The sequence below is a fragment of the Bidens hawaiensis genome, unplaced genomic scaffold, assembly GCF_021521415.1.
Source record: "Bidens hawaiensis isolate Kalapana, Puna unplaced genomic scaffold, B.hawaiensis_p1.1 tig00002306_1, whole genome shotgun sequence".
Classification (NCBI taxonomy): Eukaryota; Viridiplantae; Streptophyta; class Magnoliopsida; order Asterales; family Asteraceae; genus Bidens; species Bidens hawaiensis.
In genome coordinates this window covers 3,160,202-3,183,688 of record NW_027491123.1, presented here as the reverse complement: position 1 = coordinate 3,183,688, position 23,487 = coordinate 3,160,202, and the positions used below count along the sequence as shown (strand labels likewise).

Below are 23,487 nucleotides of genomic sequence, written 5' to 3'. Positions count from 1 at the left end.
TTTAAAGCATGTAAAGTATGTACATCTCTCGGGATTTATCCGACTTTCCTCGGAGGCTTTCTCGTCATCCCGGTACGTTAAATTCATTAAACCTTTCTTTCAAGTTGCTATATCCTTCAAATTGGAGGGGCTAGAGTGTAACATTTTATATTATAACATAAAAACTAAAACCCTAGCCCTCCTCTTGGCCAATCGGACCATTGCTGCTGCCATAGGGCTCCCATTTTCGTTTTTGGAAGCCAATTCCAAGTGCCAAACTTTAATTCAAGGTTAGGTCTATGTTTCCCCATGTCTTTTACACCTTAATTGATCATATTAACGTCCTTATTGGTCGTTAAGGTTGAGTTTTGATGATAATAGTTTGCTGACAGATTAGTATACGTTTATTGTAGGGTCTGTAACTCGATGAAAATATACTGTTTATGATCGATTCTTGATTCCATGATGTTTTACTTTGAGTCTAGTTTCCAGAAAGGTATAATACGTAATTTTTGGACGAGATTTGAATACTTTTTATGATTTTATAAAATCGAGTGTCAAAGCTGATGCGGGACGACGGATTCTGGTCCGTTTTCCCGACCTCATAACCTTTTTTCGAAAAGTCTAAATTGGTTGGTTCCACTTCTGGAAGTTAATATTTTGAGTTAGGAACCAAAACCAATTGGAATCGTTTAATTTGGCTGGGTAATGAATTTTATAAAAATAAAACCATTTTATTGCGCAACTGAAATAGCTGCACGTACCTTGCTGTGTTGGAGGAATTTTTATAATTTTTGTGTCCAATATAAAAATATAAGAAAAATATTTTTATAAACCTAAGACATTTATTAAAGTCTGGCAAAAATTTAATAATTTATTTCAAAGGTTATCCTATGTAATTAAATGCATCTTCTCATGCTAAAATCTACACGTTTTACTCGTTATTGATCGATAAGTTCGTTTTAGGCTTAACCGGTGGATGTTCAATTGTGTTCTTGTCGGGGCTGTTTGAAGTGAGTATTCGCACCACAATCTTCCTAGGTATGTCCCGTATATCATACTCAAAGATCATGTTCTTAGGTGTTCGTTAAGTTGATCAACTAGTTGTAGTTTGATTGTTATGTTCGGTTGTCTAGAATTGTTGAGTTTGATGCGTTAATCGGTTGGATGACCAACCGAATCAGTTTGCATGGCCCTAGGGGAGTCCAAGGGCTGTGGAAAAATTATTTTTTTATGCTCGGGGCTGTTGTGGTTAGTGCTTCGTCAATCGAGTCGGCAGTGCGCGAAATTTCGTTTAATGTTAAAGTAAGAGTTGTAAAAAGGAACCGTCAACCCTATCAACTCGGGTGACATAATCTTGATGAATGAACAGATTTAAAATGGAATTTGATCCATTCGGGGCTGATTCGTTTAACAAATGGGTTTAAGGTTTATTACACGCGCATTCGACCTGATTTGACTATCCTTGGGCCTTGGGCCAGGTATTGGGCCTTGGGCCAAATGTTGGGCCTTGGGCCAAGTGGTTGGGCCTTGGGCCAAGTGTTGGGCCTTCGGCCAAGTTGTTGGGCCCTGGGCCAAAGTGTTGGGCTTGTACGGCCCATTAGGCTAGAGTGTTCCTACAGTCTAGTTTAGTAACGCGTTATGTATAATTTACAGGCCCTTGCTTGTGATTGTGCCCTTATGAACTTCCTAGCTCGTTGCAAGTATTCGATCGATCTCAGGTAAGTTCATGATGCCCCTTTAAAATGATGAAATGTTTTCTTACTTGATGAAATGTTTTTAAAATGATTTTATATAGGCTTGCTAGTATATGGTAAGCCTTGGGATGTTAAATATATATATATATATATGTATATACATTATTTCTTGGCCTCTATTTGGCGATGTTGTAGTCGTTTCGACTACTGATGTTGTGTATGCCTACTTTGTGTTTGCATGCACTGATGTTACGTGTTTGGGTTGTACGTTTGCTCGACCCTGATGTTATACGTGGATGTTATATATATATACTGTTATGTATATAGGGATGTTATTGAATGGATGTTTACATATACACTTGTATATGTATGTATGAGGATGTTTAAGTTCGGTAATGATGATTAGACGGATGTACCCTTTTATTTTTAAAAACCTTTGTATGACTATCATGATTTTTACTACTGATATCTTTTACTTAAAACTTGAACTCACTCAGCTCAAGCTGACTTTGTGTGCATGTTAGTATAAGTTTCAGGATTTGAAAGAGGATGCCTTATTGCTTGGACGTGCACGGAGCTACTCGGACGGTGAAAGGCATACTGGAAGGAAGAATTGTTTATGAATACTTTATTTCAAGGAAACTTATAAACGTTATACTTATTTTGGTTTTTGGGCAAAATTCCCGGGTTTCGGGAACTTATTTCATTTTTCATATTTTCCGCAAAATTTATACTCTGATACGTTTGTTTTAATGGAAGAAATGGTTTTTAAGTTTATTAAATTTTACGAGTGTTTGAATGATTACCAACTGTGGGGTTCCCGGGATTCGGGGCCTTACATTTAGTTGTTTTTTTTTGTCTCGGTGACTCTTTATAAAAACCAGATGACTATGGCTACTTCCCCTTGTATGTTTCCATGTGTCTTATAGCAAAGATCCAATAATCCTTCAAATTGTTTTTTGTTCTCTACTCCATTTCCACTCTTTTTATAACAACAATTTCCAACCTTTTTCCAATAGGATTCTTGTTTTTATTTAAGTACATGCAAAAAATATCCCTCTAAGGGGGGATTAAATAATATTAGTTGCAATCTAAGGGGGATTAAAGAATATTAAATCAGCAACATTTTTATAGGAAAATAAAAATATTTACCAGTTTATCTGGTATCCCTTTGTATCTTGCATGAAAAGAATCTTTAATATTTGTTGTTTTCTCCTCAACCAAGTCAAACTTTTTGATTTTTGGTATTTCCTCGTTCATCATGTTGTCTATCAGCTCGATTGTTCCTGTTTTAAAATTGAAAACTACCAAATAGAAATGGTAATCAAATAATATTGACACAATAAACAAGGTAACAGATTGAAGAGACTTGTAATTATTTTTACGAATTAACTTCTCAAGGTTATCAGTGAAAATTTCTAGCAATTGAAAGTTGTTGGCAATACTTGCTTCGTCATAGTAGTGAATCGGCTACACATACAAAAAAAAAATATTAAGGTTGAAATAAAATAGTAAAAATTTTTTAATAATATATATATAATTCAATAGGTTATGCTTACTATAAGCGTAGATGATGCAAAAAACCGTAAAGGTGATGATTTTTCATCTCTCTTCCTTTTTTTCATAGTTTAACAGTTCAGTAAAAATGTCCATTGCACCAGCTGAAATGTATATATCAGGGAAAAAGCATTCAAAGATAAACTTGAAACATTCTGTGGATTTGGACTTGTAAATGATTTTCATCTTCTTTTTCTCAGAAAGTTCAGAAAAAATGTAACGGGCAACAATCCTCTCATCAGTTTTTACTTTTTCAGCCATTGCGATTTGCCTATGTAGGTAAGGTGATTTCAATGCAGGAGGTAGTTTTTTCCCTTTTTGCTTCTCTTTGTACCACTTTCAAATTAAGGTCATGTGGTGGTATAGGATATGTAGCTTTAAGCGGTATAATCTTCGACATCTTGGTGTTGCAAATGTTGTTGGTTGATTTAAAAATGGAGAATTCATTATCACTGAATCCAAAACTTCACTGTCATAATCATAATTTTCTTCAATTTCAACATTAACAAGTCCTATAATAAATTAAGTTATATATATTAACATGAGTGTTTATACTTTTTTCAATGTATAAAGCTTTCAATACCTGAATTTTCTCCCTTTTCAATATTCTTCTCAACAACTTTATTTAATTCTTCCATTTCTGTAACTGCATATTATTTTTGTTAAAAAAAATAATTTTATAGTGTAATATGAAATAAAAATTTTAATTTGTCTAACCTTGAATGAACTCGTTTTGATGTGTTTCAACATCATCTTTAACACTTGAATTAGTACATTGTCAACATCATTTTCTCCAACTTCTTTATTTAACTCTTCAATCTCTGTAATTGCAAAATCATATTTTTTGTCAATATAATTTGTGTGTTTTTTTTTATTTGTCTAAAAATAATTTTTTAGTCAACAACCTTGAATGATCTCATCGATTTGTCTCTCACCATCATCTGTTTCACCTTCTTTAGAACGTATAAGAGTAATATATAAGCATTGTCATTATGAACTAAATAATCAAAATGTATAAGAACTTTTTATGTTTATACCTTGCTCTTTGTTATCAACCATTGGATCTGCAACACAATCTCTTTCTTCGTCTCCTTCAATTGAGATCCCTGGATTTCCAACTACTTCTTCGGCAGAACGAATAATTATAAATAAGAAATTATTAGAAAAACGTATTAGAAGAAACGATTTTGTTACCTTTTTTGTTAACACATTGTTTTTCAACTCCTTCGGTTGAGACCCCTTGATTTTCGACTCCTTCTTTTGAGACCCCTTGATATTTGAACATATAAGAAAACGTATAGGATGATCTTAATAGAATGTATTTATACCTTGCACTTTGTCATCCACATTTGTTTCAACTGCATCCTTTTCACTTACCCGGATTAACTGCATCATTTTCTGAAAGTATAAGAAGAACGTATTAGAAAAACGTATAAGCATATGTTTTTATAAAAATGTTATACCTTGAGTGCTGTAGCCATCACCTTCTTTCTCAACATATGTTGAATCTCTATTATCATGCCCTCCTTTCTCAACTAATTCAATTGATCGTATTAGAGATATTTTATACAAGTTAGAACGAAATGTATTATATAGATGTTTATCTTGAGTATTATCAAGGTCTTTGTTCACACACCATGTATCAATATCTTTTTCGTTCAGAGACAGATCAACTGCTGCGACTATATAACAAGGCTGTCAGTTTATTGTTTAACAGGTAAGATATTACATAAGAACATATTATCTTACCTAATTCGTTTAAACCTCCTTCAGTTTGACTTTCATATGCCTTTTTATTGTATTTGGCTTTCCAAGCACAACACTTATCAAATAGCCATACATTTGATCCATGTTTTGTCTTCCCTTTCTTCACCAACTCGTTTATTTCAGAGACAATTTTATCAAATTCTTCTAACTTTTTATCCATTTCTATAATGAATATTAATGTAACGAATTATAATTTTTTTGTTAATATATAAATGTTTTTATTGTTAGAAGTGTTGCCTGCTCCTCATCGGTAAACGGTTTTCTGGGCAAATTTGCTGACAAACTAGACAACTGTAAAGGGGTAGTATAGTAGTCTATTATTTCTTGTGTTGATGTCCCTATAGGCATCTGGAAATCCAATGGTGAATTGTTGTCATAAGTATTATAATCTTCAAAACAGTTATCATTCTGTTCATCACTTGTCAACTCATATATATCTCTTTTCTTCTGTTTCTCCAATTCATCAGCTGATTGTTTCTTCTATTTCTCCAATTCATCAGCTGCTTGTTTCTTTTGTTTCTCAACTTCATCAGCTGCTTATTTCTTCTGTTTCTCAACTTCATCAGCTGCTTGTTTCTTCTGTTTTTTCACTCTTTTATGCTTTGCTTCTTCTTTTCCCACTCTTTCATTGTTTCTAGCATTTTCAGTTGTTTCCGCATTTTCCCCTGTTTTTAGTAGCAGTAACATACAGTTATTATAGAATAAATATTTTTTAAAGTATATTATAGTAACTTGCTTGATTCTTCTTCGTCATCGTCATTATCAGTTAACGGACCAGTATTGTACAAGTAGCTATCCATGCTAAAAAGAGTTTTGGTTGTTATGTAGCTAATTGCTGGTGTTTTATTAGGTCCCCAAATGCCCCATGACGTTTCTGATACTCGTGTGTGTATAGTACTGCAAGCAAGGTTACAGGACCATTGAATTGTTCTTGTTTTCCATCTTCTTTTATACCTCTCCACTCCATTTTTGATTTCTTAAATTATGAATCATGTAGGCGCACCAATTCATTTTTGATATTTTTGAAAAGTCAACAATTGAGGTGGTAAACATTAGATTGACTGTTGTTGATTTTGTTATCAATCCAATGCATGCGTTGAATAACAGAAGAAAATTCAACTTAAACTCTTCACATTTCCCATTATGTGTTTTCATTCTGTCCAAAACATTTGGAATAGTTATCCTTGAATGGTCAAATTGTTTTCTTAAGTAATCTGTACAGATACTCGACCCTACCCTTGGTCTGTTATGTTCTAAAACTGTTTCTCCACCAACTGGTATCCCAAAAACCTCATGAACTAATTGGGGTGTTATCTTAACAATATGGTTGCCTATGTTTAACTCATTAGTGTCATAATCATAGTTCACAACCAACCAATATCCTAAACGAGTGGGAATGGTGGCAATGTTCATTGTTAACAATGATCCAAATCCTATTTCTTCAACCCATTTTTTTCGTGTTCATTCATTTCTTTTATTGCTTCGAAGATATTTTGCCGGTGCACACCTCATCCAAATTTTTGTATCTCTATATTCTTGAAATGTTTTTCTAATATGTGATTTAATAGATGTTGATTTTTTACCTCTCTTTGCTGGTGCTTCAAAGTCTGAATATGAATTTTCAAAATCAACTTGAATTCACCTTTTTTTTGTTTTCAGTATGATGTTTCCGAATCTTCAGTGGTGTTTCAAAATCTGAGTCTGAGTTATTTTCCTCGCCTTAATTTCTTTTACATTTGTTTTTGCAGTTGCGAGGTCTTTTTCAGATTGCTTATGTTTATCATCCTATTTTTTTCTAAACAACATCTATTCAAACATATTACAACAAGGTATAAGCATCAAACTAACAAAAACAACTATATATGCTAATATGTTTTGCTTATACGTTCTGTTAAAAAAAAAGTCTGAAACAAACAATCAACAATCCAATTTGTCTTCATCTAATACTCTTTGCCAATACATTTTGCTAACACGTTCTGTTTAAAAAAAATATCTAAATAAAATCTTATAAAACTCCTATTTGATTTTTTCTAATACGCTTTGCAAAAACGTTCTTCTAATACGTTCTGTTTAAAAAAATCAGCAATACTGCTTTTTACATCATCTCAGTTGAACTAATGTGTTCGTCTAAAAACAGCCAAAATCAAATCGGCTTATGCAACTAAAGAATCTCCTAATACGTTCTTTTAAACATAAACATCTACCTATTACGTACAGTTAAAAACATTGAAGACACAAAAACAATGCAGTGTCGTCAAAATCCGAAAATTTGTCTAATACGTTTAATTACAGGTTTAAAACATATATTAACAAGTATGCTTGGATTTTTTTTAGAATTAACTGATTTTGCAGTTTTTTGTGGTCTACTGTGGTTCTTTTTCGACCTTCGTTCCTTGTTAGCCTTAATAATCCGAATGTTTGAAGTAGGGTTTGCTTTCAACTGTTGATTGACCTCCATTTTGTAAGCAATTGGTGGTTTGATTGACATTTGGAATGCGGTTTTAGGATCTTTGGTAGTAGTTTAGTTATTGAAGCTAAGAACGGATTTGGGGGAATTTTGAAGAACATGGATTTGGGGGAATTGAAGAATAGATTTGGGGAGTATAGTTGGACGGAAAATCTTTTGGATGGAAATACCCTTCTGATAACTGGCGTATAGTTGTATTTAAAAAATTTAATCGCGTATAATCAGACGTTCAGGATACTCGTGTACGTAAAGTGCGATAATGTATTAATGTACGTTAACTGCCCCAAATATATATATATATATATATATATATATATATATATATATATAGACACACACACAAACTAGGTTTTATCCCCCGTATTACGGGGGTTGTTTTACATTTTTTATTTATTAATATTTAATTTTTGGATTTTAAGTTTTTTATTTTAAGTTAATAATATACTTAGAGTTTGATGATAAAAGAGTTTTACAAATAAATGATATGTTATAACCCGTTTAAAAGCTATATGGGTATGGTGACCCATGGCCCGCTTATTTTTTTACTATAAAATTGTTTCATCATTATAAATAATATCTTTTCTTTTAAAAATCGGATATTAAATTTTATTATATCCCTATTTTATAGGATTTATATTTCAAATATTTGTTAAGATTAATTTTTAATTTAATGAGATGCTATAACCCGTTTAAGAGTTATCTGGGTTTGGTGAGACTCATACCCATAAATTCGGGTTAAATGCATTAGAAGCCTCCATTTACAAATAAAGCAATCTGGTGGCTTAAGAGAATTTAGGAAGTAACTAGAGAGCTTTTATATGTTTCGTTTATCCCCCGTATTACGGGGGTGTTTACATTTTTTGTTTTCATAAGAATGAATACTATGATTCGTATTTCAAACAGGCATGAATACAACATCTATAGGATAACTTCCATCTTGAAAGGTATTTCGCGCTTTTATAAGATATCCGCGATTCTTCTCTATTTGTAATCAAATAACTAACTCAATGGGTTCCGTTAAGCTAGCTATATTTTTTGGATTTTAATTTTCTTTATTGTAAGAAAGTTAATAATATACTTAAGGTTTCATAAATGAATGATATGTTATAACCCGTTTAAAAAGTTATCTGAGTTTGGTGACCCACCCATGGCCCACTTATTTTTTACTATAAAATTATTTCTTCATTATATTATAATATATATATATATATATATATATATTTAAATCAGAAATTAATTTTTAGTATATCCTATTTTATAGGCTTTTATATCAAATATTTTGGTAAGATTAAATTTTAATTTAATGAAATGTTATAACCCGTTTAAGAGTTATATAGGTTTGGTGAGACCCATACCCGTGAATTCGGGTCAAATGCATGAGAAGCCTCCATTTATAAATAAAACAATCTGATAGCTTGAGAGAATTTAAGTAGCAACCAGAGAGCTCTTAAACGTTTCATTTATATATATTACTAGGTCTTATCCCCCGTATTACAGGGCTTTTTACATTTTTTGTTTTTTAATATTTATTTTTTGCATTTTCATTTTCTTTATTGTAAAAAAGTTACTAATATATTTAGGGTTTGATTATGAAAGGGTTTTAAAAATAAATGATATGTTATAACCCGTTTAAAATCTATCTGGATTTGGTGACCCATAACCCGCTTATTTTTTTACTATAAAATTGTTTCTTAATTATAAATAATATCTTTTTTTTTAAATCGGATATTAATTTTTAGTATATCCCTATTGTATAGGATTTTCATATCAAATATTTGGTAAGATTAATTATTAATTTAATTAGATGTTATAACCCGTTTAAGAGCTATCCGGGTTTGGTGAAACCCATACCCGTGAATTCAGGTCAAATGCATGAAAAGCTTCCATTTACAAATACAACAATCTGGTGGCTTGAGAAAATTTAGAGATGAACCAAAGAACTTTTAAAGGTTTCATTTATATATACTACTAGATTTTATCCCCCGTATTACGGGGGTTGTTTTACATTCTTTGTTTTTAATATTTATATACATATATATATATATATATATGGATTTTAATTTTATTTATTGTAAGAAAGTTAATAATTAATATACTTGAGGTTTGATGATAAAAGCAATCTGATGACTTGAGAGAATGGTTGTTTTATATTTTTCTTTTTTTAATATTTATTTTTTGGATTTTAATTTTCTTTATTGTAAGAAAGTTAATAATATACTTAGGGTTTGATGATGAAAAGGTTTCATAAATAAATGATATGTTATAACCCGTTTAAAAGCTATCCCGATTTGGTGACCCAAAACCCGCTTATGTTTTTTACTATAAAATTGTTTATTAATTATAAATAATATCTTTTTCTTTTTAAATTGGATATTAAATTATAGTATATCCCTATTTTATATGATTTTCATATCAAATAACTGTTAAGATTAATTTTTAATTTAATGAGATGTTATAAGCCATTTAAGAGCTATCTGGTTTTGGTAAGACCCATGCCCATGAATTTGGGTTAAATCAATGACTGACCTCCATTTAAAAATCAAACAATCTGATGACTTTCATAAAAGGGGGGAGCGACCACACCACGACACGTAGGATTTTAGAGGTTTCATTTATATATATTATACTAGATTTTATCCCCCGTATTACGGGGGTTGTTTTACATTATTTGATTTTAATATTTATATATGTATATTTGGATTTTAATTTTATTTATTATAAGAAAGTTAATTATTAATATACTTAGGTTTGATGAAAAAATTGTTTCACAAATAAATGATATTTTATAATTCGGTTTAAAAGCTATCTGGGTTTGGTGATACCCATTACCCGTTTATTTTCTTTATTATAAAATTGTTTCTTAATTACAAATAATATCTTTTTTTAAAATAAAATAGGATATTAATTTTTAGTATATCCTTATTTGATAGGATTTTCATATCAAATATTTTATGAGATTAATTTTTAATATAATAAGATGTTATAACTCGTTTAAGAGCTATCTGGGTTTGGTGAGACCTTTAGCTGTGAATTCGGGTCAAATGCGTGAGAAACCTTCATTTACAAATAAACCAATCTGATGGCTTGAGAGAATACTTGTTTTACATTTTTCGTTTTTTAATATTTATTTTTTGAATTTTAATTTTCTTTATTGTTAGAAAGTTAATAATATACTTAGGGTTTGATGATGAAAGGATTTCATAAATAAATTATATGTTATAACCCATTTAAAAGCTATCTGGATTTGGTGACCCATGACCCGCTTATGTTTTTTACTATAAAATTGTTTATTAATTATAAATAATATATTTTTCTTTTTAAATTGGATATTAAAATGTTGGCATATCCCTATTTTATAGGATTTTCATATCAAATAATTGGTAAGATTAATTTTTAATTTAATGAGATGTTATAACCCGTTTAAGAGCTATCTGGTTTTGGTAATACCTATACCTATGAATTTGGGTTAAATCGATGAGAGGCCACCATTTAAAAATCAAGCAATCTGGTGGCTTTCATAAAAGGAGGGAACGACCATATTACGACACGTAGGATTTTAAGGGTTTAGTTTATATATATTATATAATATAGATAGATTATAGATAGATAGATAGATAATAATGTATCATAGATTCTCTATCCCAATAGGAGTGAGAGTATTCGACACCTAGGAGTTCCTATAAAGTATATTATCATGTTATAAAAAAATCACCATTGTATTCTGTCAAATATGCTTTTAAATGGCATTTGACATAACTGTAAATAAATGCTACAAAATCACTTATAAAATTGAACACTACATACTTTTTGTTTATATTATTGAAGAGAAGTTACAAAAAGTTGCAATTAATGAATACAAATTAGATTATAATAATTTAAGTTATTACTACTTAATAATTCACATTAACAATCAGATCAATGATACTCTTAACTTTTAATTTTGTTGTCAAAGAAATTTCATTTGCATAATAGTCATATATTTACACTTAGTTTTCATTCGATTTCGTTTACAAGTAAAGCATGTTTCTTCATATCTATCATAATTATCACTGTGAGCGAAACCAAGTGGATACTAAGTTTAAATCTAAGGTGATTATGAGAATGAGATTGCTTTTGATGACAAACGTAAAGTTAGAAGTATCACTAACTAAATTGATGAAAAAATTATTATTGATAAGTGGATCAATATTTTTATTAAAATTGAATTTGACTTATGACAAAAAGGTTGTGCCGGTCGTTGATTTAGCTCCCGCATTTGTGTAGGGACCGAAGAAGGGACTCATAGTTAGGGGTGCAAACGAGACGAGCCAAGCCCGAGCTCGACTAGGCTCTAGCTCGGCTCGTTTAACTTATACAGAGCTCGAGCTTGGCTCATTTCGAGCTCTATTTTCAAAGCTCGAGCTCGGCTCGTGCGTAGATTTTCAAGATCGAGCTCGGCTCGTTTACTATATATCAACTATTTTTTATATAATTATAATTATTTTTATATATCTTTTCTATTATTATTTTATGTATGAAATAATATATATTATTGATTTATTTTTATTTATTTTTTATAACATTATATATATTAATTAATAATTATTAAATATATATTTTAAAAAATTATATAAATGACAGGCTCGTTTAGGCTCGCGAGCCGACTCGAGCTCGATAAATGAAGCTCGGGCTCGTTTATTAAATGAGCTTCCTTTAGGCTCGAGCTCGGGCTCGACTAAGCTCGGCTCGATCGAGCTTTTTAACGAGTCGATCTCGAATAGCTCGTGAGTAGCTCGACTCATTTGCACCCCTACTCATAGCTTTGCAATATGATATATGCAATCTTACCTTATACTTTAAGCAGGAGACTGTTTCAACGGCTTCAACCAATGACCTAAAACTTTATTCTTTATTTACCCTTAATGTTTATTTCATTTACTCTACTCATATATATATATATATATATATATATATATATATATATATATATATATATATATATATATAATTTGCATCATATTTCTTAGTTTTCTTACTAGATTCATTTGAAAGCATACTCTGTTAGTAGATTAATCTTAGTTCTAATATATATAAATGTGTTGCATGTGATCGCAACAACCAAAAGGCAATAACTGTTTACCCTTAATTCCTTTTTATCCTTTCTAATTTAATTAAATTCCATCTAAAAGGTTTGCATCTTACCACTCTATTAGTTATATTTCTTTATTATATATCAATGAATAAACTTTATGTTAAATTTTGGACAATAGAAAAAGCCAAACCAATCACAGCTAGATTACGTGCACACACGTCCCTTAATGTCACTAATTACACAATTAGTGTTTTACTAATTAATAATATTCCAATTATTAAGATACTCTATTTTCTGAATCATCCTCTAGCATTGTTAGGTTAAATTTTGCCATCAGCTATGTCGGATATAGAGATTTCAAAGACAGACAAACGATGTTAGAAAAGGTATTAACTGTTGAACCGGATTCATGCTCGAGTTTTGATCAAACTTGATCGACTCTTTCTTCTTTCTTTCTTTTTAATAATTGACTAAATGAAAAACGTAAATTACAAAATCTTTTGTATTGACCCATATTCAGCCAGAAAACAAAACTATGACTAATTAAAACTAAATCAATTACTAAAATTAAACATAATTTTAAACTTACTAGCAAGTTATTAATTTTTCTCTATAGCCATTCTTGTGATCTCTTTCAAATCGTCATTCGAGATCAGACCATACCACCTTTATTTTACCGAAGTTTAAGAGGTATTGCTACTTTCACATTAACAACAATTTAGCAAATATTTATGTCGGTATTAAAACACCCAAACAATTATCATATGCCATGTTTGTCAGGGGCGGATCTATATTGCAAATTGTTGTTCCCCGGAACCATCCGAGTTTCGAAATAATAGTGTATCGATATATAGAAAATATTAAAAGAGCCACTTTATAAATCAGGAAGGAACCACCCAATTTATAATACAAATGCTGGACTAGTTGGAAAATTTTTGGTTTGGTAAACGGAAGGTCATGGGTTCAATTCTGACAGCAAGCGAATTTTTAAAGCTTTTTTTTAATTCAGCCTTATATCAATTTAGGGTTTTATAAAACACACACTTACACAGCGGCTGCCTCTCTCCCTTCTTCATACTCACGCACTCACATAGTCACGGTACACCACTGCCAGACCACTATTGTTCACCGACCCATTGGCGAAGCTTTATTGGGGCCGGGGGAGCCCCCCCCCCCCCCCCCCCGGTTTTTTCGCGTAGTAGTGTAAGTTTACCTGTTTTCGCCTGAAATTTTTTATGCGTAGTGTAAATTCAAGCGTTTTCGGCTGAAAATTTGAGTCCGGCCCCCCATCATTTGTGAATTTTTGTATACATTTTGAGTCCCCCCCGGTGTCTTATTCCAAGCTTCGCCACTGCACTGATCACCGCTACTGCTTTTCTTTTCCGGCCGACCACACACCACCGTTGGTCCGTTGCTCCTTCCTCCTGCCTTGCTACTCTTCCTAGAATCCTTCCACTGCAAAGGTAAGTTTAGATTCATTTGTTAATTGTTTAATTGTTCTTGTTAATTGTTCTTGATGTTGTTAATTGTTAAGATGTTTGTTAAATTTTAGTTTTAATTTGTTCATTTGTTAGTTTGCTAGTTTTAATTTGTTAGTTTTAAATTTGTTAGTTTGTAATGAACTTTGCCCGAACCATCGACCCGACCCGGAAATTTTTACACCCGACTCTTTGAAATTGAAGCATCTACAAGTAGTGCACCACCTGGAAAAAATTTCTGGATCCGCCAGTGATGTTTGTACCATATATATTTTAGATATTTTATGTTAATTTAATGATAGTAATTACTTTCTGTAATTTAATTTGCATCACACATAGGGTTAATGATAATGACCAACTTTGAAAGACAAAAGCATTCTCTTAGAATTGGTTGAAACTTAAAACGCATGCAGCGTTATTTTGAAAACAATTACCTTAGAATTTTGTGTTCTGCATCTTGATGTTTGTTTGAAGAACCACGCCTTATAATATAACTAGAGAGTTGATAATACCTGAGGCGAGTTTTAGTGTTCTTATTTATCTTTAATTATTGAATCATATCTTAAAACTGATGTTATCCTGATCGACGGTCATATAAATTGTGTTCGGGTGCCATCCGGATTGATCTGTCTCGGTGATGGATTGACGAACTAATAAATTTTTTATGGGAGGTGATAAGTGAGCTTAACACTAATTTTAAGAAGACGATTAGAATTTTCACATACGAATAACACTAAAAAAATTAAGATGGGGACGTGGTGTTTCAACGAGACACTTATGCCACAACACGACTAGTGGTGTTCTCATACCACTTAGCCAGTTAGCCTACCTGTTGTAGAGTAATTACTTTATTGTTGCTCTACCTGTTGTAGAGTAATTACTTTATTGAGATTATTACGAAATTGCCATCACTTAGACTTTTGCTTCACTTCGTGACATTTACACGTTAAAAAGTGATTTGTTTCTGATTATAACACTATAGCATAACATATATGTGTATGTAAATTTATATGTGTGTGAAAAAGAGAGCTGATAAAGTTGTCAAAGGACCACTAACTTAAGGACAAATCATGATGGCCCTATACCACGTTGTGTTAATGGGAAAGAACCAGTAAATGGATTAACACAAAACTAATAACTAAAAGGTAAAAGACTAAAAACAAATACCTGGGTCGTTTGTTTAATATGATCATTGTGCCTATTAAATAACAGATTAAAAAAATACAATTAACTGTAATACCGTTATAAAAGTTATGGAGAATATTTATCCTTAAAGGTTATAACTTATAAACGAACACCAATGGTTCATATACAATACTAGAAACAAGTTGCTACTTGGACATATAGGGAGGCATGTTGTCATTTTATTTCATTAATGCTGTAATTAGAACCGATTATGTTATATCATGCGTGCGTGCAAATCCTTGCAATCGACTACTAAACAAAAGAGTATTACCAACATGTAGTTTTCGACAAACTCAGCCTCTCGGTTCATCACAAGAGATACTAAAACCTATCCCAAGGCCTAATTTGTCACGATAATTTATTTTTAACTATTTTACTTTTATAATACTTTTAAGTTGTATATTTATCATTTAATGTTATTTTCTAGAAATATAGAATTCATTTTTATTTTAATTTGTAATTGCCTTAGTTTAGGTATAGAACTTGCAATTAATTTAGGTATACATAAAGAACGATTTATGTATTTGCTCTAAAACATAATGTTGTTATTTTCCATTTAATACTACTACCTACGAATTACTGAGAGACAGGGTTGTCTCAACCCTTCTGAAGGCTTCAAACAAAACGAGAATTGGGGGGGGGGGGGGGGGGGGGTTTCCGAATTTTGTTGTTACAAAGCAAAAATAAAAAATTGACCATCAATATTTTGTTTTTTCAAATAACTTAAAGACCATTTTCATCATTGAATATGTTTTTTTTTTTCTAATTTAAACACTTATCCATTGCCTTTATATAACCAACCGAAAAATGGGAGGCCTGATTCAAGTGGGGGGCTAAGGCCCTAGTTTGATTTTCATCCCCCTAGAGACGGCCTTGCCGGAGAGGTGCACAGTTCAGCCGGTAAAACTTAACAAAACTTGTAAGTCAATAAAAGATTCACTGAATTATGTTGCTAAAGTTATCATCGTCAATCCTACGGAGCAAAGCACTCTGCGATGACAAAAACTATCGGTTACTAGTAGGCAAAGTGGATCAGATTTACAAAAAATTACTTATTAATATTTTTTTCAATGGAATTAGCGAGATGTTTTTATATGTAGTTCTACGAGCACATTTTTTTTCTTCGCAAAAAATAGCCGCTAATACATATTGTGTAGTATTGGAGATGGTATTTTATCATATAGTATCTAGTGTGACCAAAGTTATAATTGAAACCTTAACCTTAAACTATATACGAAACAAAACAAGAAGTTGTATAAGATTAAATTAACAAAAGTGGGAATTTAAGCATGTTACAATAATGATGATAAGTGGAATCCTGTGCTTATAAAATTTGTAAATGCTAGTAGCATGTGACGATGGATATGACGTTTATGAACCTTAACTCAATGTTTAAGGTTTTAATAGGTGTGTCAATGACTAAAGTTGCTTCACTTTGGAGTTCTAAATTGAGGCCGTACGTTGTTTGTTGTCTAACCATTAAGCACTTAGATGTTTAGTGACTGGTTCAAGGTTCGTTTTTTAGGATTGTGTATGTGTGCACTATCTAAACGATGATCCAATAATATTAAACAACCAGTACTAACAAGTAAGATCAAATGTTACACTGTTAAAGAAATAAACAAAATTTTATTAAATTAATAACTGTAATACATTTCATGGATGTTTTATTAAGCGATCAACCTTTAGCTACATCCGACACATGAATTGGGAAAACAATGTTACACAAAATAAACTCATTTTAGAACGATCATGTTACGTCATATCATATTTGCTCTGATAACCTCAATTGTTTATCTGATTTGAAAAGCTCAAAGGTTTGTGTAGAAACCGTAGCGCATGGATGAGAACTCAATCATGGCTTGAAAGGAGCGAATGCAACCACCGAATTATGCCCATCAAACCCGAATGAGTTAGAAATAGCTGCAATACATAAAACCTCACATCATATATTAACTAAATATATATACCTATATAGAAACAGAAACTAACGTGTTTTGAGTTAGCACAACCCAAACCAACCAACACAAAATCACAATTTTGCCCATAGAATTTTACAATGCTACTTTCATTGCATTTGGCACATACCAACATTGACTTCATGTTGTTTCTTCACATTTGGGACGGTATCGATGTCAACTGAAGGCTCCAAGTTCTACACACACAAAGACAACCATCAAAACACCTGGTTGCATAGGAAAAGAATCAATAATATGGCTAAACGGGCAAGGGTCTTAGCGAGTACATCTTGGTTAATCGTGGGGTGCAACCAGCCGGTGGTAATTGCTTTTATGCATGCGATGGCTTCCAATCCACCAGCGGCTCCAAGACCATGACCAATCAACGACTAAAACAAAAAATATTTCATTATTAAGGTTAAACAATTCATATAAGCCGATTATTTAAAGCGGGTTTACTGTCCCTGCCTTGGTTCCATTCATCTTTATACCGGATGTATCCTTAAAGATTTTCTTGATGGCATTAACTTCTGCTAGATCCCCGGCTAGGGTTGATGTCGCATGGCAATTCACATAGTTCACCTACAAGTGTGTGTGAGGGTCGATCGGTTTCATGTTATGTGTCACGAGTTGTTTATTAAGGTTTTGTTAGTTTACCTCTTCGGGTGAAATACCCGAATCTTCTAAACAATTGGTTATGCAAGTTGAAACCCCAAGCCCGTCTTTTCGAGGATCTGTCATGTGATGTGCATCGCAAGTTATGCCGCCGCCTAAATACTCGGCGATTATGTTAGCCCCGCGTTTTGTTGCGTGCTCCAAGCTTTCCATAATCTAAAAAGGATATAACATTTAAAGAGCGGTGTACATGGAAACATCTGATTACCCTTTACTAGGGGTCTCATGGTTGAATCTTGCTTCAATTGGTTTTGTATCAAAACCTTTTGAAGGCTACATGCCTAGCACAAGCTGTGATTTACCTATTGATGTTGGTTTGTGCATGAGTTGATTTTGGGTTTAAACCTAACCAAAAACCGAAAATTCACCTTTTGAGTTGTCGAAAACTGTTTTGTTTCGGCTGATTTTAGTTTTACCGTTTGGGCTTGAAATTTTCCAGCTGAAGGTAATTGGCCTGAACTAATGAAGTTGGGCCTATATCTTTTTGTTAAACGATTACTTGATTATTATGCATGTAAGCTAAATATTTGAAATACACTATTTATTAGTTTCTAATAAATTTTTAACATGGCATTCAATTTGGTTTTGTTTTCATTACATACAAAACCGAAAATCAGAAATTTGGTTTTTACGAAAATATAAAACACAACCGTCAGTTTTTGTTTGGCTTCGATTTTCAGTTACGGACTGGTTTTTGAGTTTCATACACACCCTTAGTTAGTAGGGTATTGGCAAGTCCGGTGAGTTTTCCGTAATGGGTTATCATGGTTAAAAAAATAGCTCTTCGGCCATACGAGATACTGCTGGGCCCAAGTTAAGCTCATACTAGGCCCAAATCAATAAAATAGAGGGATTAAGTCAAGAACTTGAGCTTGACCTATACAAATACAACCACAGGCCTAACTAATGTTTGCACTTTGCAGTTACCCAAGAATCCATATAAGATATTAGATATATCCAATATACCCTTTTGAATGAAGTAACTTAAAAGGATTTGTAAACACTTGATATGATTCGGTCCAGTTCTAAACTTTCTTTTTACCTAATTTTTCTTATATTATTATAAACAAAAATGTAATCTTACCAAAACACCCGAGCCTTCACCGATGACAAACCCGTCACGGTCTTGGTCCCAAGGCCGTGAAGCCCGGTGGGGCTCATCGTTTCTTTGCGAGAGGGCTCTACATGCAATGAACCCACCAACCCCGGTTGCATTAACCGCAGCTTCGGTCCCACCAGCTACCATAATATCAGCATCTCCTCTTCTAATGTGATTTGCAGCATGAAAAAAGCAATAGTTTGCGGTTGCACAGGCAGTAGATATTGAGTAATTCGGGCCCATTAGGCCCGTATCTATAGCCAGCAGCGCGGACCCCATGTTTGTGATAGAGTAAGGAATGAAAAATGGTGTGATTTTCTTGAATCCCTTTTGAACAAGTGCTTCCACTCCGGTGCTAAAAGCCGTTAAGCCTCCCATACCAGACCCCGCTAAAACTCCGATTCGGGTTCTATCCATCTATTGTTATACGTAGTTAACATTTAACAAGTCAAACAGGTTAAAAGTTAACCAAAGTGTATTATTAGCACATAAAAGTTTACCATTTTATTCAAGAGCTTATATTATATTGAACTGTGTAAATTATGTTATTGGACTATACACGTGTTTGGGCCTAGCGGGCCTGGCCCGTTTCAGTTAGGACTAAAAATTAAAGATCACTTGTTTTTACCCAATTCTCATTGTGATCCATTATCCAAACCTGTGAGTTTCTTGCACGAAATTCATGAGTTTAGGTTTAGCCTAAACGGGCGGCCTCAAACTGCAAACAAGTTTAGCTAAACAGGTCTTGTTCGGCTTAACCTTATGAGTTTGCGGGATGGCCTGTTCAACTTTATACCCCCTTCTTTTAAATGTATTTTATGCAATAAATTAAACTCATTCATATGCTAAATTTTAAAAGATAAAAGAAATAGAAAAACTAACACCAAGTTTTATAGGTTAAAATTAATTTCTTTCTATACATTGTATCTTTTGCTATAAAATTGTAGATTGATAAGAAAAATGAATCTAGTTAAACAGGTCATGTTCATATCAACCCACGAAACTCAGTGTTGTGCTTGTGGCAATGCGCGCATGATTTCCGGGTCAGTGTCAAATTTCCGGGTTCGACCCGTTAACAAGTTGTGTTTTTCTTAACAATGTGGTTAAAAAGACTCACGGTTTCAAGAACATTTTGGCTAAGATGGGCAACCTCGAGGGCTTTTTTACCGGAAACCAAACAATACCGCCAACAGTCATCAAGACGACGATCATTTTTACCGTCAATGTATCCAACCGACGAAAAATCACGAATCTGACCCGCAAACCGAACTGTAAAAGTGGAAGCAACAAACCTGTCTATTAGAGTGATCCCACTCTGACCTTCAAGAAGTTTATCATAGAATGTGTCCACATCATTGCCAAAAACAGAAACAAGCCCCATTCCTGTAATCACAACCCGTTTCTTCGGGTCGGTTTCTCGTTTAGGAGCCGAGCCAGTTGCTGCAGCCATGGCCTTGATTGTTCTACATTTCGAGCCTGAAAATTAATACGCATGATTTATAAAAACTAGTTGATAATATTGATACCGGTATCTTAGTTTTTCGGTTACAACCGGGTTCGTCACGATGCTCTATATTTAGTACAGCTTCGTTTACAACAAAACGAACCCAAGTGAAAAAACTAAACACAACTGCGTATTCATTTTTTTCTTTTTAAGATAACGAACGTAACGTAGGTTATCAAGTAAAAACTAAATGAGTTAAAAACGTATGTTATGATCGTACCTGAAGTATTTAGCCTATTGAATTGTAGCATAGAACCTCCATTGCTGGTTGATAACAATCTTTTTTTTTTTTGTTTAAAATCAAACCAGAAGAACAAGTGGTAGTAATGCTTGTCATTCTTAATTTTCAAATCTTTTTCTTCTTAAATTCTAGACGTTTATAATTCTGTAAATTATTAGTGATTATGGTGGATAGATATAGGGAAGAATGAGGGTTGACAGGTAATGAGAAAAACTAAGTAAACTAGTGTTGTGAAACTTGCCCACAACAAAGGACGATAATTTTGAAAGAATTTGATCTTGGTATTCACTATTCGCATTTAGGTCAAGTTAATAGTATAAGGATACGTTGACACTTGCCATGTTGGGATGCTCCAACCATTTTGGCTTTGTCTTTTGTCTATTTCAATGTGTTGGAATGATTACTAACTTAAGAATGATGTTTTGTTTTTTTGTACAGTCTTCAATTCTCGTTAAGAAGCTTGTTGTTGTTTTCGTTTATATTCTTCTTAACACTTAAGAATGGTGCTATAGATTATCAAGATGAATTCGCTATAACATCTATCATACATCAATGTGATTTATGGTTGGTCCCGACTTCCCCTAATTAAGCTCAGTAGCACATTCAAGTCAACAAGTATAACACCCGGCCCATTGCTCAAGACACAATACACATGCGTGCATGTGCGATTTAGGGTACATGCAAAAGCACGGGCTGTAAACGAACCGAACGAACACGAACAAGGCCTTGTTCATGTTCGTTCGTTAAGTAAATAATGTGTTCACGAACGGTTCACGAACACTTACCGAACAGGATTTTATGTTCGTATTCGTTCATTAAGAAAATTAATGTGTTCACGAATGGTTCATGAACACAAACGAACACAAATAAAATCGGCAGAGCTTAGAGATTGAGACCGACTTATTCATCAATGTGAATAATGAAAGCCTGTAAACGAATCGAATGAACACAAACAAGGGCATGTTCGTGTTCATTCTTTTAACTTTAAAAGAACACGGACACTTAATCGAACAAATATTTATATCCATGTTCGTTTATTTAAAAATGGACATTTGTGTTTGTTTGTTTAAAACCTAAACTAGCATAACTGAACAAAGATAAACGAACATGTATAAACAAACGTAAATGAACACAAATATAAACGAACTTAAATGAAAACACTTAAATGAACACAAATTAACAAATATAAAACCTTTAAGCAGATGACCTATCCAAATAATATTTAATTATTTTCTATTAATATTAATACATAAATGAACATAAATAAACAGACATAAACGAACGTTCATGAACATAAATGAACGAACGGAACATGTGTTCATGTTCGTTCGTTTAATTAAACGAACACAAAAATTTTTGGTTCATGTTCGTTCGTTTATTAAATAAACGAACTTTCCGCAGAACAGTTCACGATAGTTCACCGAGCGTTACACAGAAGCCATTCGAAGGTTCTACTTTCCTCCTATGTGTAACATGTTCCATTCATTCAACTAAGTTATATTCCATTTTTCATAGGGCTTTGTAAGTTTCAAACAAAAAAGTTTGATTATCGTTATCTTATTTATTTTAGCTCCATCTTTCAACAAGTTAGGCTTTGTTTGTTGCGAAGCTCATGAACGAAAACCAATTAAATAATAATTAATTATGCTAATCGCAATTACATACTACTTTGTGTCCAAATTTAGTGAAGTCACATTTTCACTATTTTTACCAAACCCATGTAATACCATATAACGGGTTACTTTCATGTTGTAGCCCATCTCAAGTTTAGGAAAGGCTAGACCCTGTCCATAAGACTCCGAGACCCAATCCCGACAAGGCGACAACCTAAGTAGCAACAACTAACAAGCAGTGAATTCTTCTGCATGCCAACGAGATATCATATCCATGAGGACTCAAATAAGATTGTTTTCTGGTTCACATTATAGTTTACTTGAAAACATTATTTGAAAGAAAAGGATTTAATCGTTATTTGAAAAATCAAGGGATAAATCATGTAAATGTAAAATTGAAGTCTTAACGCGTATTGCTTTTTTGGAGTTTTCAGCAATTGTCTTAACGTGATTTATATTTTATTGACCAATAATAATAAATTATTAGTTAATCAGGCCACGTATTGGGTTATGATTAGCTGGGCTGGCCCATTAGTAATTGACATAAGGCCCACCAGATGCTTAAAGCCTTAAGGCTTAAACCACCAACTCTCTAACACGTGAGCACGTGATGGAGTTGTTCGGACACGTATCCCGAGCCTATAGTATCGACCGCTTCAAGCACTCAACCTTAGCACCCAAGTAAAGTTTGGTCCTCACTCCTCCTTTATTTTATATCTATTTTTTAATATTTAGCTACTAAAAAATACAAATTATGATTGTGACTTGTGAGGATTTAAAGAATTAAACAAATAATATATGCTTACATATAGACACATAGATATACCATTCTTTTTAATAAACAAATGTATTAAATAGACATATAGTAAAACGTTTACCTAGTATTTTGACCTTATATTATAACAATTTAAAATTTCTTATTTAGTTAGAAGTTATACAACTTTTGAATTGTTTGTTTTATTCAGTTTCATAAAACTTATTTGTTAATATATTGAATCAAACTGTGTAAGCAATAAGACATATATGTATAAATCTAAGATGTATGGTCAAATCCTTTAATACCTATATATATAAAATAAGAGAAAATCGTGATTCTAGTCATCTTTTAATGGGTTACATAGCTATATAGTTATGACGAATAGCAATTACGTCTAGATCCATCAGATAGTTGAATTCTTGGTCGCGTGTATACTTTT

General features: G+C 32.6%; 1 protein-coding gene across 1 annotated transcript; it reads right to left on the bottom strand.

Annotated features, from left to right (window-relative positions):
* Window positions 1-16,946: 16,946 nt before the first annotated feature.
* LOC143616258 (3-oxoacyl-[acyl-carrier-protein] synthase I, chloroplastic-like) lies at window positions 16,947-20,411 on the bottom strand. The gene is made up of 6 exons (XM_077089140.1): window positions 20,051-20,411; window positions 18,919-19,350; window positions 17,817-17,990; window positions 17,447-17,741; window positions 17,290-17,356; window positions 16,947-17,124 (listed from the first exon to the last, which is right to left on the bottom strand). Exons 1-4 carry the CDS (start codon window positions 20,381-20,383, stop codon window positions 17,604-17,606), a joined length of 1,077 nt encoding a protein of 358 aa, XP_076945255.1. The 5' UTR covers window positions 20,384-20,411; the 3' UTR covers window positions 16,947-17,124; window positions 17,290-17,356; window positions 17,447-17,603.
* Window positions 20,412-23,487: the final 3,076 nt, after the last annotated feature.